The 14,845-nt window shown below is 46.3% G+C and overlaps 2 protein-coding genes across 2 annotated transcripts; both read left to right on the top strand.

Annotated features, from left to right (window-relative positions):
- Positions 1-2,651: 2,651 nt before the first annotated feature.
- Positions 2,652-6,636, top strand: LOC118785115 (free fatty acid receptor 2-like). The gene is made up of 2 exons (XM_036539653.1): positions 2,652-2,672; positions 5,527-6,636. Exon 2 carries the CDS (start codon positions 5,562-5,564, stop codon positions 6,552-6,554), a length of 993 nt encoding a protein of 330 aa, XP_036395546.1. The 5' UTR covers positions 2,652-2,672; positions 5,527-5,561; the 3' UTR covers positions 6,555-6,636.
- Positions 6,637-11,798: 5,162 nt separating this feature from the next.
- On the top strand, positions 11,799-13,430 carry LOC118784340 (free fatty acid receptor 2-like). Its single transcript, XM_036538547.1, has 2 exons — positions 11,799-11,811; positions 12,439-13,430. The coding sequence occupies exons 1-2, from the start codon at positions 11,799-11,801 to the stop codon at positions 13,428-13,430; spliced, it is 1,005 nt and encodes a 334-aa protein (XP_036394440.1).
- The last annotated feature ends 1,415 nt before the right edge of the window (positions 13,431-14,845 follow it).

Here is a 14,845-nt window from a genome sequence, read left to right as displayed (position 1 = left end):
AGCTTCATCTGTGCCTTCGTTGGCTTTTTATCTGGTGGTTTATCTGTCTGTTCATCTGTCAGCTTCTGTGAGCTTTGGTTGCCCGTTTGTCTGTCTGTGTTAATGTGGGTGCCGCTTTCACAGATCCTGTTTTCTCCCTTTTTTGATTGCATTGTCCCTGGTCCATCCCCCTCAAAATGTAACCCTCAAATGAGAGTTTTGCTGTGGACAGCAAAGTTTTTTGATTGGTTCATCTGAGTCCGTGATTGACAGCAGATGGTACTCCCGCCCATCATGAGGTTAGTAAAGCACTAAATATGGGGTCTGTGGTCTTAAGCAGCTCCAAGCAACCCGCGCAACCCTGATTGCTAATTGTGAGGGATTTGAGACACACAGTGCTGTGGTTCTGCTGGTTTTTGGAGCCAGGGAGGCAGAGCTGCTCAGAGAGGAGATCCCCAGAGCACAAGGTCTGTTTGTTTGACTGCTACTCACACATATTACTCATCAGGTTAGCGCTAATTTCCCTCTGCATCCCCTTATCAATGTTCAGCTGTCACCAGGGACTCTGCTTCATAACAACGCTATGACTACGCTACCCGGTTTCCTTGGTGAAAGCTGGTGCAGTTAAGGGCAAGCAGGGAAGCTTTTGATAAGAGACTGAGCCCACATCTGGTGGGTGGCGTGTGTTTACTGTGTGTTTAGACAGAAAACAACCAAAGACATTTCTTCCAAGCACTATCAATACTAACATGTTCATCAATAGATATTTAAGTGGCCAAATGATTGTGTGCACATGTAGAATGGATTGCACAAGAGAAGGAAATTCCCCCAGAACAGTCTCACGTTCCACAACTAAAAACGTTTTTGGGGGGGGGGGGGGTGGGTGGGGTGTCAGTGGCAGGGTGGTTGAAAACATTCTTGGGAACAGTCTAGTCTGTGAAATACCTGATAAAATCAACATCAACTATTCAGAAATTCAGAGGTCATGGGCAACCAAGCCAAAATGTCAGAATGCCTCTAGGTAGCCAGTCCAGTTCTCAGTTCTGACAGCAACGGAGGGAAACCACGTTGATCCTTCCTGATTTGCGCAAAACTGTTTCACTGTGACTGCAATCACTTACTGAACGACTTCTGGAGTTTTTCTCCATCAAGTTTCACTATCAGGATTCCCATACTATGAAAGTCATTTCCAGTTGTTAATGATGAAATCAAAGAGAATAAGGCAACACTTCCCTGCCTGCTTTGAGCCGTGACACTCAGCATCACAGGCTTTTACAACGTTATCTATTTATACAGCTGGATATTTACTGAGGCAATTGTAGGTTAAGGGTGCAACAGCAGTATCCCCATGGGGAACTGAACTGGCAACCTTTCTGTTACGAGTCCTGCTCCTTAACCACTATGCTACACTGTGTATACACGTACTAAGTGAATGCCGCACACAGTCATGTCACTGTACACCTCAGCTGCTCTCTGGATTTCAAACTGTACATTGACATCAGAAATTCTGAGGATGGCTTTGTGGGCATCAGGGGAGATTCTGAGCTCAGTGGGAATGGTACAGATAGAGATGAGACAGTGAGAGATATAGACAGAGATGGAGGTATGCTGGTGGTAAGGGGCAAAGCTTGTACCCAAAGGTCCCCCGCTGCCAGGACCACTGCTGCTGTACCTTTCTATGCAAGGTATTCAAGCCAAACCGCCTCCGTTTATCCTGCCGCTTAAATCAATCATTATCATCATAATGTTAAAGTAATGCAACGATGCAGTCGTGACATTTATAAAATGTATAAATGTGTTGCAACCTCTGTTAGATCACTTTTCAGTAAGCCCCCTTACTTTTCCGTATCTACAAAATATTTTCAAAAAAAAGGTGAGCTGTCAGTGGCTCTGCCTTGGAGTCACACTCACACGGTTATTGGATGGATCAGAGGTCCTCAGGATCACCGCTGGCCCTCTCAGCCTGGGCCTGAGCCGGTCTGAGATGGTCCTGGTTAAAGTGAGCAGGAGCTACATTTAGCCGGTGAAACTGCAGGACAGCCTGGAGCAAACACACACACATAGCTGCCATAGTAATTATCGTGCCGTGGTGGTATGCATGTTAGTTGTGAGACACGTTTACTCTGAGTGCTAGCAGGCGCTTGTGAAAGGTGTGAGAGAGTAGCACATGTGAAAGGGCTTGGACAGCACTCTCTCCCTCTCCGCTCTGCTTATGTTGTGAGCAAACCCAAAACGTTTCCCATTAGTCCCATTCTGATGTGGAATATTTGAACAGTGGCAGCATTAGAAGGATTCTGTCCCTGTGCTTTTGAGCGCTGCATTTGTATTTTTTCAACACGTGCAGATTTTGGAAATGGAACACACCTTGTGAGGCCCACGGTCCACGGTCTCTCGAAGACCAAAGCGCTTTGCACCCACAAAGAGTGAGGAAATGCCACAGCTCAGAGCGTAGAAGCAGAACGCAGTGTGTAACGGTGAGGAGCACAGTGCAGCGTATGCAGGGACACACAGAGAGCGCTGCATGTATCGTCCTTCTCTAGAAAAGGAAGTCTTGCTTTATGCTTTTTTCTTCTCTGATGAAATTGAGGCGACACGTCACCGCTGCATTTTTGCATCACTATTTACCTCCTTCCTGACTGACTGACTAAGAGTAGTCGCAATCAAAGGAGAGAGCGGACGGCAAGCTGATTCTGGTATGTATGTTGAACATAATTTATTTGATTGAGAGCATCACTTTCTTTAAAGTCAAAGGAATTGTATAAACAATAAGGAACTGTAACCTGTAAGAACAGAGAGTACCTACATCATTCCATTGAGTTAATCAAATTTACTCAGAAAAACAGGTGAATATACCTTTTCATTTCACAAAGATGTTACACCTCCAGCCTCTTTCAGATGTATTTGATGGGACAGTACTGAACTGTTGCTGTCCATTTAGGGTTAGTGTAATGAAAGCTCTATTAGTCAAAGAGGGACTTTGTAAAGAAATGTAATGCCATTTATTTCAGTTGCTACTGTAGAGATATGACTGAACCGTTATGAACAAGGGAAGAGAGAGGATATGTGATCATTCACGTAGTCAACCAAGAGGACACTGATAAATATTACAATTGCAGTTTGGTGAGTCAGAAGGATAGTTTATACTCTTTTTCTGTCTCATCCACATTCAAGAAGGAGAATCTAATAACACGCTGTTTACTTCTCTCTGTAATTCTCTCTGGATTTCAGATAAGACAGCAGTAAATTAATTTTGTTAGATTTTGTTCCAACATGGTTGAGTGTTTATTGATTGATTTCTTAAATGAGTATGCCTTTCAGAAGCTGATGTTTCTAAGAGTCACTGCAATGAACAAGGTCAGGGTTGGAGAATTTATAGGATCTGCGATTTTATGTTTTTTATATTTATATGTTTATATTACATGCGGTTACCAGACGCTCTTATCCAGAAAGTCACAACATCTTAAAGAAAGTCATTCAGAAAATGTACCGGAATAAATACATCTTTCAATCAAATAACTAAATTATTCAAGATACATCTGAAAATGATGAATTAATAATAACAGACTAATAACTACTCAGAATATTAATTCCTAATAATAACTATTACTAATTACTAGTTATTCAACTGTGGAAATGAACACAGCATCAAAAGAATGTGAGAGTGTAATGCCAAAGCTGGGGTGACTCCACATGATGTGACCCATCAATACCTGCATATTCCATACAAACATGGACCTCCCCCCTCTGGCAGGCAGAGAAGAAATCATTTTTACTCTCTGCACATTTATGAGGTTTTTCATAGTGACCTCTCAGAGTGTTTTCATAGTCTGCCACTAGGGGGTGCAGTTGAGCAGATCTCTCTACCAACAGTTTGCATGGAATTCTGCCAAGTTCACCTGACAAAAACCATGAAGGAGTGGAAAGCCTTGGGGAATAAAACAGCAACATTACAGAAGCTCTTAGGACCATGAGTTTTCCCTCGCAAGCTTTTAGTACAACTCAATATTTGTACCAAAGACAAATATTGATCCAAGGAACTCAAGGGAAAAAAAGAGAAACTTTTTACTCAGATCTAACATTTACTACCTTCCAAAGTTCAGTTAGTGTGACCAATTCACACAGACCGTAGCAGGAAAAACAAAGCAGCCGCTCTCAATGGACCTGCTATCAGCTGAGCACTTTCCCAGCTACACCTGATAAACTGTTACACCCGCTAAAGTAGCTTTGTTCCTTATTTTGGCGGGTCTGTGAGTGTAGCTCTTTTTCATGCAAGCTCATCTTACTGGGGGCTGCTGTGATTAGGGGGAGTGGGTGCCCTTCTTCCTTATTGTCCTTCCTTATGTTTGTTGGGTCCCTCCCCCAAACTGAGCATTTTACTGCTTCCTGCTTGCAAGGTCCCATTACCTTCTCCATGTGACCAGTAGCCACATTCACAGTGTGGCTGGGGATGTGCTCACAGTGGCACTAGCTCATGCACTGGTATTGGCTGCTGGTGGAGCAGTGAAGCTGAGGAGAGGGTGCTGGGCCTGTTTAGGTGAGTCCGAGCCACGGCTTCTGCCCCCAGTTTAGAGACGTAAGGACCAACCTGAACCGTGAAAGTGTCTGTTGAGCTTAAAAGTCATGGTGACTCTCCTGAGGAGTAATAGCAGACAGCATTTTAACCCTGTAATTCTGACCACGGAGCTGCACTCAGACTGTGTGGCGTGTTTGGGTTTTGGAGATCGCATTTTGGAGTAAAGAGTGCCACAGTAGCAGCTCTTCAGGCTCCCTCCTCAGTGCTGGAAGTCTCAGCTGCGAAGGTAGAATCCTCCAATACAACACGGTGTCAGAATATTGCCTACATATGTCTATATATTGTATGAATTGCTGGAGAAAGTGAAGAGTGGAGCAGAGTTGCTAATGCTGGTTAGACCACTGAGAGAGGACCTGTTGGATACTTCAGACAGAACTCGGGTCTCTTTTTGTTGTCCCATATTTGCTCTTCAGGTTTAATTTCAAATAAAGTGCCCTGTAATGTCAGGCTTGTGTCTGGTCTTTTGTTTGGGAAAGTCTGTGTGGTGTTTTAAATGCAGAAGATGCATTTCAGCACCAAAGCGGGCTGGCTTCTATCCTGAAATCCACATCTAAGCTCCTGTTTGTACAGTATGTGATATCACACAGCCGCTGTTTATTCAAGGCAGCCAGAAGCATCCAGGCCATTCAATAAACGCATATTCACACATATTGTACAGATCAGAAAATGGGTAATGCTGCAGGTAACCAAGCCTGTTTGCACTTGTTTTCTGATGTATAGTATGATGTGTACAGCATTCATTCACTAAACTAGTGGAGCAGAGGTAGGAAACTCCGGCTGTAGAAAGTAGAAGTACTCCCAGTATCTGTTCTAATCAGCCGTAATGGAAATTAATGAATGAAATCAGCTGATTCATTGCATGAGTGGAGCAAATACATGCAAATACTTTTACTTTTTACTTTTACTTTGGAATTTTCCACCTCTGCTTCTTCCTCCGCCTGTAATCAAATGCCTTTGTCTTCTTCCTCCTGCAGCATGTGTGTTTGATTAATTTTTGTGGAAAAACAAAATGGAAAAGACGACCATTCACCACAACATTGTGCTCGCAGTCTACGTCATCACCTTCGTCACTGGCCTTCCCGCTAACATGCTGGCCTTCTACGCCTTCTGCAGGAAGGTTAGGCAGAAACCCACTCCCATCGACGTCCTGCTGCTCAACCTGACGGTGTCCGATCTCATCTTCCTCATGTTCCTGCCCTTCAGAATGTGGGAGGCAGCGGACAATATGCAGTGGAACATGCCTCACTTCCTGTGCCCTCTGTCCGCCTTCCTGTTCTACACCACCATCTACAACAGCACCTTCTTCCTGACGGCGATCAGCGTGGAGCGCTACATGGGCGTGGCCTTTCCCATAAAGTACAAGCTAAAACGCCGGCCTGTGTACGCCGTGGTGGCCAGCGTTGCCTTCTGGGTGATCTCCATGGCGCACTGTAGCATTGTCTACATCATGCATTATTTCGACCACACCGAAGAAGACACCAACAACCAGAACACAAACTTGACAGACTATTGCTACAAGCAATTCACCGAGAAGCAGCTGAAGATCCTGCTGCCGGTGCGTCTGGAGCTCTTCCTGGTGCTCTTCTGCATCCCCTTCCTCATCTGCTGCTTCTGCTACGTCAGCTTCATCCGCATCCTGTCCCGGCTGCCCAACTTCAGCAGGAAGAAGAGGCAGCGGGCCATGGGGATGGCCCTGGGGACGCTGCTGGTCTTCATCCTCTGCTTCGCGCCCTACAATGTGTCGCACGTGGTGGGCTACGTCACGGAGCAGAGCCCCCCCTGGCGCGTGGACGCCCTGCTCTTCAGCACCTTCAACGCCTGCCTGGACCCCCTCGTCTTTTACTTCTCTTCCGCGGCCATGAGGAGCACGCTCAGCCACCTTGTCAAAGAGCTGGTGGAGAAGCTGCACCTGACTTGCTGCTACAGGGCTCTCTACTGCCCCCTGCTGGGGTGCACCGGGAACGAGGACAGCACCCAGAGCTCCAACGACAGCACCTTGTAGACCGCGCTGGCAGGAGCGTCCTCTCGCTCTGCATAATGTGGTCATTGCTATTCATCATGGGTTGTGCTATTTACCATTTTGACTGCACCACTGACTTCTCTAGCATTTCCTGTCCCTCTGTAGCAGGTTTTCATTTTGCAGTTTGTAAGCACCAGTTAACTTATTAGGGCCAGTGAGTCTGAAAGTAATCAGAGCAAAGACCATGTTGTTTTTACAAAAAACAGCTACTGTTCCCTTGTTGGTTTTGTCTATCGGTCCCACAGACGACTGCTCAGATGAGTGTGCAGATTTTATGATGAGAATATTTTGTATATGTAAATATGTGAGTGTATAGAAACCATGTACAAAAAACAAATGCTTCAAAACTCATATTGTTTGAACATATTAATATGAATTCCTATATCATTATCTTCAACATCATGATCTTTTGCCTCAATCTAGTTGTTAAAGCCAACACAAATGTGGGGAATTTGTTTTTAAATGTAACAAAGACTAAAAATATCAGTAGAGGTGGAATGGATTGTAATATTGCCTTGAAATTCCCATTATTTTCCACACACAAAAAATGCAGGCTGGAAGTATCATTTCCTTCCAGCTTCTCCCATAATCAAACAAAGCACCTTTATTTTTGTTTGTTTGTTTGTTATTTGCTTCAGGGTTCACGGGAATCTCACAGCTGATACGGGGCCTGTTTTGAGTAAATAAGCCTGATAAGAATGTGATAAGTTCAGTTTGAATATGCGTACTGTATTTATGTAAATGATTACACTGGTATTGCACTCTTTAGTTTTTTTTTCCCGTATTGCGTAAGTAAGCATTGTGTGAAATATGCATTGTTGGACTGATGTTCAATGTTAAACTATTAATGGCATAGCAAGGTTTTGTGATATTTCTGTATTCAGTAACAGGGCCAGTAGAAAGGTTTGAGTAACGAGACGTGTGCTATATTCCTGCTTCCTGGAGCTATGCGATTGGAGGGCTTTAATGACATTGTCCATCACCTGTGCTGAGACATGCTGAGCACTCTGGGTATTGGAGTATTCCAGGTGTTACTACAGCCTGTCCCTTTGGGATTTAATCTTTTTGGCACAAATGATCCCTGCAGTTTTTTTCTCTTTTTCGCTGAGGGATGTGGTTAAAGCGAAGCCAACATTTATGCACCCGCAAACGCAAGGCCCTGGGGGGTCTGTTACATAGTGGACCGTGCAATGACAGCAGCAGTATCTGTTAATGATAGCAGCACATGTCTTATGTTGTGACATGCTGTTTTATTCTTAAAATTATTTTTCACATTGATGTTGATTCATGAATCTTTGTATTACTGCGATACACTGTGTAGCCTGGAAAAGAAATGTCAGCTGTGATAATAATAAATAATATATTTTCTTTACTTAGCTTTGACTGCTATCGTCCATCAGCAAATATATGTAATGCCTGGGGTGCTCTGTTCTGTATTCATGGCTGGAATCCTCCTGTCACTTTTAATATTCCCTACAAACAAAGAGAAGTCTCAACAGCTCATGCGCAGTAACTGAATCAGGGTTGTGGGTTAAACCAACAGTAACCAACGCTATACCTTCAGTATGGGAACAAGCAACAGCTCAAACTGAACATTAATAAGACTGATAGTCTACGTCTTGGCATACATGACCCCTCCAAGGAACCTCTCAATTTTCATTGACAACACAAAGGTAATGGCAAGCACAGCTGCCAAAAACCTAGGGGTAACTTTGGACAGCAATCTATCCTTCAAAGAGCATATTGCAGCCACAACCAGGATCTACAGTTTCCTGTTATTCAACATTAGGAGGATCAGACCTTAACTCTCCAAATACACAGCTCAAGTGGTGATCCAGACTTTCATCCTGTCATGTCTGGGCTACTGCAACTCGCTGCTTGCCGGCCTCTGGGCATATGCCATCTGACTGCTGCAGCTTATCCAGAATGCAGCAGCCCGATTGACGTTCAACCTCCCCAAGCAGGCCCATGTGACACCTCTCTCTGAGTCCCTCCACTGGTTACCGGTTGCAGCAAGTTTCAAGTTCAAGACCTTGCTACTAACCTTTAAAGGACTTAATGGATCAGCCCCCCAAATACATAAAAGACATGGTCAAGACCTACAAGCCAGCAAGAGTACCAAGACCTACAAGCCAGAGTGCTCTGCTACCTTGGGTCACCTCTGTGTCCTGAAATACATCTATCGGACCCGCCTCTTCTCAGTACTGGCTCCAGGCTGGTGGAATGAGCTTCCTGCCGAGATTCAGACAACAGACTCCGTGGGTGCCTTCAAGATAAAACTTAAAATTCATCTTTTCAAGCTGTATCTCTAGTCTACCTTACTCTCTATCTGTGTCAATCTATCCCTATTTTCAAAAAAAAAAAAAAAACAAAAACAAAAAAACATCAGAAAGCACTCTACACTGGCTTAGCACTTAACTTAGTATCTTACTGGCCTCGTAATACTTCAGGATAACTACTCTTAGGATAGTGATGCACTTATTTGGAAGTCTGGGTAAGAGCATCTGCTAAATGATGTAATGTAATGTAACCTTTGCTACCCATGTTTGCCCTTACCACTGTCTGTTACACACCTGGCACACGCTGGAACCACCTGCACCGATGGAAGGTCAACACAAAGCGCTGTGTTTGGTTACCTCCAGAGGTGTGTCACCCCTGCCTTTCCTGAGCCGAGCACAGCTGTTTCAAACGCAGCGGGACGGCAGCTCTCTGTCACAGTCGCACACCATCCCAGGAAGGTGTGCGACTGATAGCGGCTTAACAGCTCTGACTTGGGCCTCAGGTGCTGTGTAACTGCCTGCCCCCACTCGCTTCCCCACTGCTGTTTGCAGAGTGCCAGGGGTTACTAAGAGACCCTATTCAGCCAGCGATGGGGACTGATTACGGTGGAACCGTATTAATTTTCCATTATCTGTGCTGAATATTGAGGAGGTTGGGTAAACAGGAAGGCGTGGTGGCGTGGGCTTTGGGTGGATGCCATTTTTTCAGGGTGGACGGCAGAGGATGCGGTCAGAGATGCTGCCGCTGAGGTGAGTTCCACTCGACCGACACGGAGCGTTGGGTCCGGCAGCTCCACGCTGTACTGCAGTGATGGTTACCTGTCGGGAGGATGGAGCATCTGCAGCACACTCACACTGGTAGGGAAAAACATTCTGAACTTGTCAGAGGGAATCCGCTACGTGGTAGTGAGAATGTTGCCGCAATGTCACCTAAACGTTGTGGGAGCGTTTATCTATTAGCACAGTAGGTCCTCACACTTTTACCTCATTTTGTAGAAGGGTAAAGACCAAGAACTTCCTAAATGAACTTTTTATTCATTTATTTTTATTCAAAATATTTCAGTTGGATACCTTTTTTGCCAGTGACCAGTCTCACATGTGGTATGAGGGAGATGACCATTACAAAGAGAGCGATGCATGTCGTAAAAAGAAGAGAGCCAGCATTTCATAATTTTAACTAAACAGTGGTCCATGATTAGAGATAAAAAAGAAGCAGTTTAGTGATAAAAATGTAGTCTCAGAATTCAATGCTATATCAATTCCAGAGAATAGCTGTTTAAACACATTTTGAAAAGCAAAGAGTGTTGTAACTGTGGGGCTTGGTAGGAATCTGTTCCAGAGAACTGCTCCACAGTGTTAGAGCCAAGGAAAGGATCCTTTGACAGTTGGCGCTTGAGGTAGGTAGTCACCAGGGATTGGGTAATACAGCTGAGATCGAATTTTAGTAATTTCAGTTCACACTTCCAATGTTTTTGTATAGAAGGTTCTACGTTTTACCTGCAATGTGTGGTGAACCTTTTGCTTGCTAGTGTAACGACAGAATTAACTTTCCGTTCAGCTGAATTCAGAATGTTCTAGAGAGTGCCTACGATGTGTGAGCCAACAAGAGCTCATTTATCCATTACTGTACTGCAATTTATTTTTCAATTTTATAAAAATAATTTAATTGAGAAAATTCATGCAGCTTTGATCGTTAAATAGGTTTCAATTACTGGCAATACACTGTGATGTGTAATAGGTGCAATACGTGGTTTTGCATTTTTAAGTGGTATTTGTAAACATGCAAATGTAATCTGTACTCAAATTTACTGAAGTGTGGGTATATAATCTGACATATTTCTGACTGGGGATTCTGTATTATCTTACTGTTTGTAACATTCACCACATATTGTCCATTCTTCTGAAATAGGCATCTCTGGAAATTCAATCAAAAAGTAAATAGATAAAATAAAATGGAAAAATGTCAGAAGGAAATGCAGCAAAACTACCATGATGAAACAGATAGCAGTGAAAGGGCTTTTAAAGGCTTGTGTTCTGTCATATGCTGTACTTATTGGCGTATTTGTTAGTGTAAGTCTTTAATTGACAGTCTCTGTGCCTATTAAAGATCAAATATTTATCATCATGCGAAGAAGTGCTGGACATTACCAGCAGAACCTGCTCGCTGTGAGGATGTACTCGTCAATAAAGCATGTGCTGTTTACAAGGAATTAGAAGCACTCATAGTTACATGCATGCCCTACTCCACAATGATATCCATCTGTCTCTCCTCTGTCATCTATCACATGATGTACGGCATGATATCACTATGACGGCATTAAAGAGGGAAACAGAGTCCCATTAAAAACCTCTGTGACAGAGCTGATGAGGCAGTTCCCTTATTCAGAATGGCTTCCATATGTCTGTGGATGTGACTGCTGAACCTGGAAAGCACAAGAAGCTGCTTATCCCCCCCCGTGCGTGCAGATGGGGACGGATTGATCTTCCGGCTGAAAGATTGGCACATGTCACACCACGGGCCTGTCTGTGTGTGTGTGTGTGTCTGTCTGTGTGTGTGTGTGTGTGTCTGTGTGTGTGCGTGTGTCTGTGTGTGTGCGTGTGTCTGTGTGTGTGTCTGTCTGTGTGTGTGTGTGTGTGTGTGTGTGTGCGTGCGTGTTTGTGTGTGCGTGTGTGTGAGTGCGTGTGTGTGTCTGTGTGTGCGTGTGTCTGTCTATGTGTGTGTGCGTGTGTGTGTGTGTGTCTGTGTGTGTGCGTGTGTGTGTGAGTGTGCGCGTCTGCGAAGATGCGAAGGACCTGGAGGTAGTGTAAGTAAGAGTGTTAAGAAGATTTTAAAGATCAATTTCCAAAGGACAGGCGGCTTGCGAAAGAATGACCAGGACTGAGGTCTGGCAGGCAGTCTATACGGGGTTTCCTCCAAATTTGTTTTTTTTTTGTATCAGTTGTTAAAATGACACAAATATGTGGTAAACAGGTAGATTGGGAGGGAGTGTTAGACCCTTATTTTACTGTAGACTAAAAGCTGCATCTTTCAGTGATAGTGAGAGGAAGGCACTGCCATCACTGGGGCAGAAAATAAACAGAGTCTAACAGAACTGAACCAAAGTGTTGTTCAAACTGGGCCCAGATATTAAGCCCATGATTAATTAATAATTTGACAGAGGGCCTTGGGCAGGGAGAATACGGAAGAGTGGAGTTACGGCAGGCGCTTCTGTAGACTGAGCGTGTGCAGTAGGAACGGCTGATTTATAATGGCGGCAGGGACCCAGGAAGCTAACAAGCTGCCAGATACCGTGGCACACGTCTGCTCCGCTTCTTGCCTGACGCTGAAGTCTGCACCGTGACAGGAAGACCTCTGGGAAGTTTATCTGCGGAGACAGGAAACGGCGGCACGTCACCGCGATCCGTCTCGATGTGTTTTGTCAGTGCGGGAGGCTGGCCTGTGTCGCAGGCTGACAGGGGCGAGATGGACCGTGGCGATAAATGCTAACGCTGTGCGCTTGTGTTCCTACAGCCCGAGGAGCACCACGTAGCCGCTACAGCTGCCAATCCCGCTGAGCAACCGCCTGGGACACGCCTGCTGACCGCAGCCATGCTGAGAGCCCACTCCCAGCTGGTGCTGTCTGTCTACGTCATCACCTTTCTGAGCGGACTTCCCGCCAACGTGCTGGCCTTCTACGCCTTCTGCAGGAAAGTCGCGCAGAAACCCACTCCCATCGACGTCCTGCTGCTCAACCTGACGGTGTCCGATCTCATCTTCCTCATGTTCCTGCCCTTCAGAATGTGGGAGGCAGCGGACAATATGCAGTGGAACATGCCTCACTTCCTGTGCCCTCTGTCCGCCTTCCTGTTCTACACCACCATCTACAACAGCACCTTCTTCCTGACGGCGGTCGGTGTGGAGCGCTATCTGGGCGTGGCCTTTCCCATCCGGCATAGTCTGACCCGCCGGCCTGTGTACGCCGTGGCGGCCAGCGTTGCCTTCTGGGTGATCTCCTTTATGCACTGTAGCATTGTCTACATCATGTCCTACTACCACCCCCCCGGCGCTAACAGCACAGCCCCTCCCCCACGGAGGAACGTCTGCTACGAGGACTTCTCCACAGAGCAGCTGAGGATCCTGCTGCCGGTGCGTCTGGAGCTGTGTCTGGTGCTCTTCTGCATCCCCTTCCTCATCTGCTGCTTCTGCTACGTCAGCTTCATCCGCATCCTGTCCCGGCTGCCCAACATCGGCCGCAGGAGACGGCTGCGGGCCATGGGGATGGCCCTGGGGACGCTGCTGGTGTTTGGCCTCTGCTTCGGGCCCTACAACGTGTCGCACGTGGTGGGGTTTGTCACTGGGAGGAGCCCCCGCTGGCGGGACTTTGCTCTGCTCCTCAGCACCTTCAACGCCTGCCTGGACCCCCTCATCTTCTACTTCTCCTCCTCAGCCGTGAGGAGCACGCTCAGCCACTTCCTCAAGGGGCTTCTGGGAAGGCTGCAGGGGTCAGACTGTCACAGGGCTCTCTGCTGCCCCCTGCTGACCTACTCTGAGACAGACAGGGCCAAAGAACCGCACCCTACACAGACTAATACTGTCTGAAGGCGGAACAAAAACTATCACTGTTACCCAAGAAATGAGACCTCTGGATATTTACACACAAATTTGTGTGATTGGAAGAAGTATCTGTCTTTCTGTTCACCACACAAATATTCTATTATGTTTTATTGTTTAACCACAAAAAAATTTAATGACCTGTGAGTGCATATTAAATTTGTTGATTTTTTTCAAAAACGTTCTTAGGATCATATGAGTTCATGTCCCATTTGACCTGTGTCCGTTGTACACAGATGCTGTTCAGATTAAATGAAATTTATCTTTAATGCCTCATGACGAGCTTGTGCAACAGGAACAGCAAACACGGATGTGTTCACAGTGAGATTACACACTGCTGAGATAAACAGCAGCAATAAAAGCAATGAGCCCGATGCACACAGACTGCGCAGACAGGCGTCCCAGACGCAGCTGCTCCGGAGGGACGCAGGGACAGACTGCGCAGACAGGCGTCCCAGACGCAGCTGCTCCGGAGGGACGCAGGGACAGACTGCGCAGACAGGCGTCCCAGACGCAGCTGCTCCGGAGGGATGTGTGGACAGACTGCGCAGACAGGCGTCCCAGACGCAGCTGCTCTGGAGGGACGCAGGGACAGACTGCGCAGACAGGCGTCCCAGACGCAGCTGCTCCGGAGGGACGCAGGGACAGACTGCGCAGACAGGCGTCCCAGACGCAGCTGCTCCGGAGGGATGTGTGGCCAGACTGCGCAGACAGGCGTCCCAGACGCAGCTGCTCCGGAGGGATGTGTGGACAGACTGCGCAGATCGTTTGCTCTGCTCACAGATAATGAACACAGATAATCCGTCTAAACGATGGACTTCATTCGCTGCTCTTCATAGACCTGTCACAAAATCGATAGCCTTCCCTGTGGCGGCCTGACAAACGATGTGTGCTTGCTCTGACATTAGTGCTCAGATTCAGCGGCGCACCCGGGGGGGTGGGGGGGCGGGGTTTAGGTCTGACGGCTCCATTCCATCCAGCCATCACAGCCATCAAAGCTACATTGTTTTGCATAATCGCAATGCAAAACGTGTGTGACGCAGAACACCTATAACTTAATCTGCAGTTCAAACCCATGTGGGGAGTGGAGATGGGGAAGACCAGTCTCACGGTTAAATACAGTCATCTGAGTTCCTCTTTGTTGCCAGAAACTGAACAGTGCCTACCATACCTCTCACAGTGACACATGCAACACTGTGCCAACCCACAGTGACACATGCAACACTTTCGCAGGCTGTTATGAGGCTGTAACCCTGTGCCAGTGTAAACAGACACTGACTTCAAAAAAAGGACTCCTGTTTCTGAAAATGAATGATGTCACCTGTTTGTAAATAGTTTCTGTACAGCGGTCAACAGCCATAAAACCACATTATTTCCTGCTTGCTCCCAAAGATGGCTATGAT

The sequence above is a fragment of the Megalops cyprinoides genome, chromosome 10 (genome assembly GCF_013368585.1).
Source record: "Megalops cyprinoides isolate fMegCyp1 chromosome 10, fMegCyp1.pri, whole genome shotgun sequence".
Taxonomy (NCBI): Eukaryota; Metazoa; Chordata; class Actinopteri; order Elopiformes; family Megalopidae; genus Megalops; species Megalops cyprinoides.
Note: the sequence above shows the minus strand (reverse complement) of the source record. Positions and strands in the feature narration are given on the sequence as shown.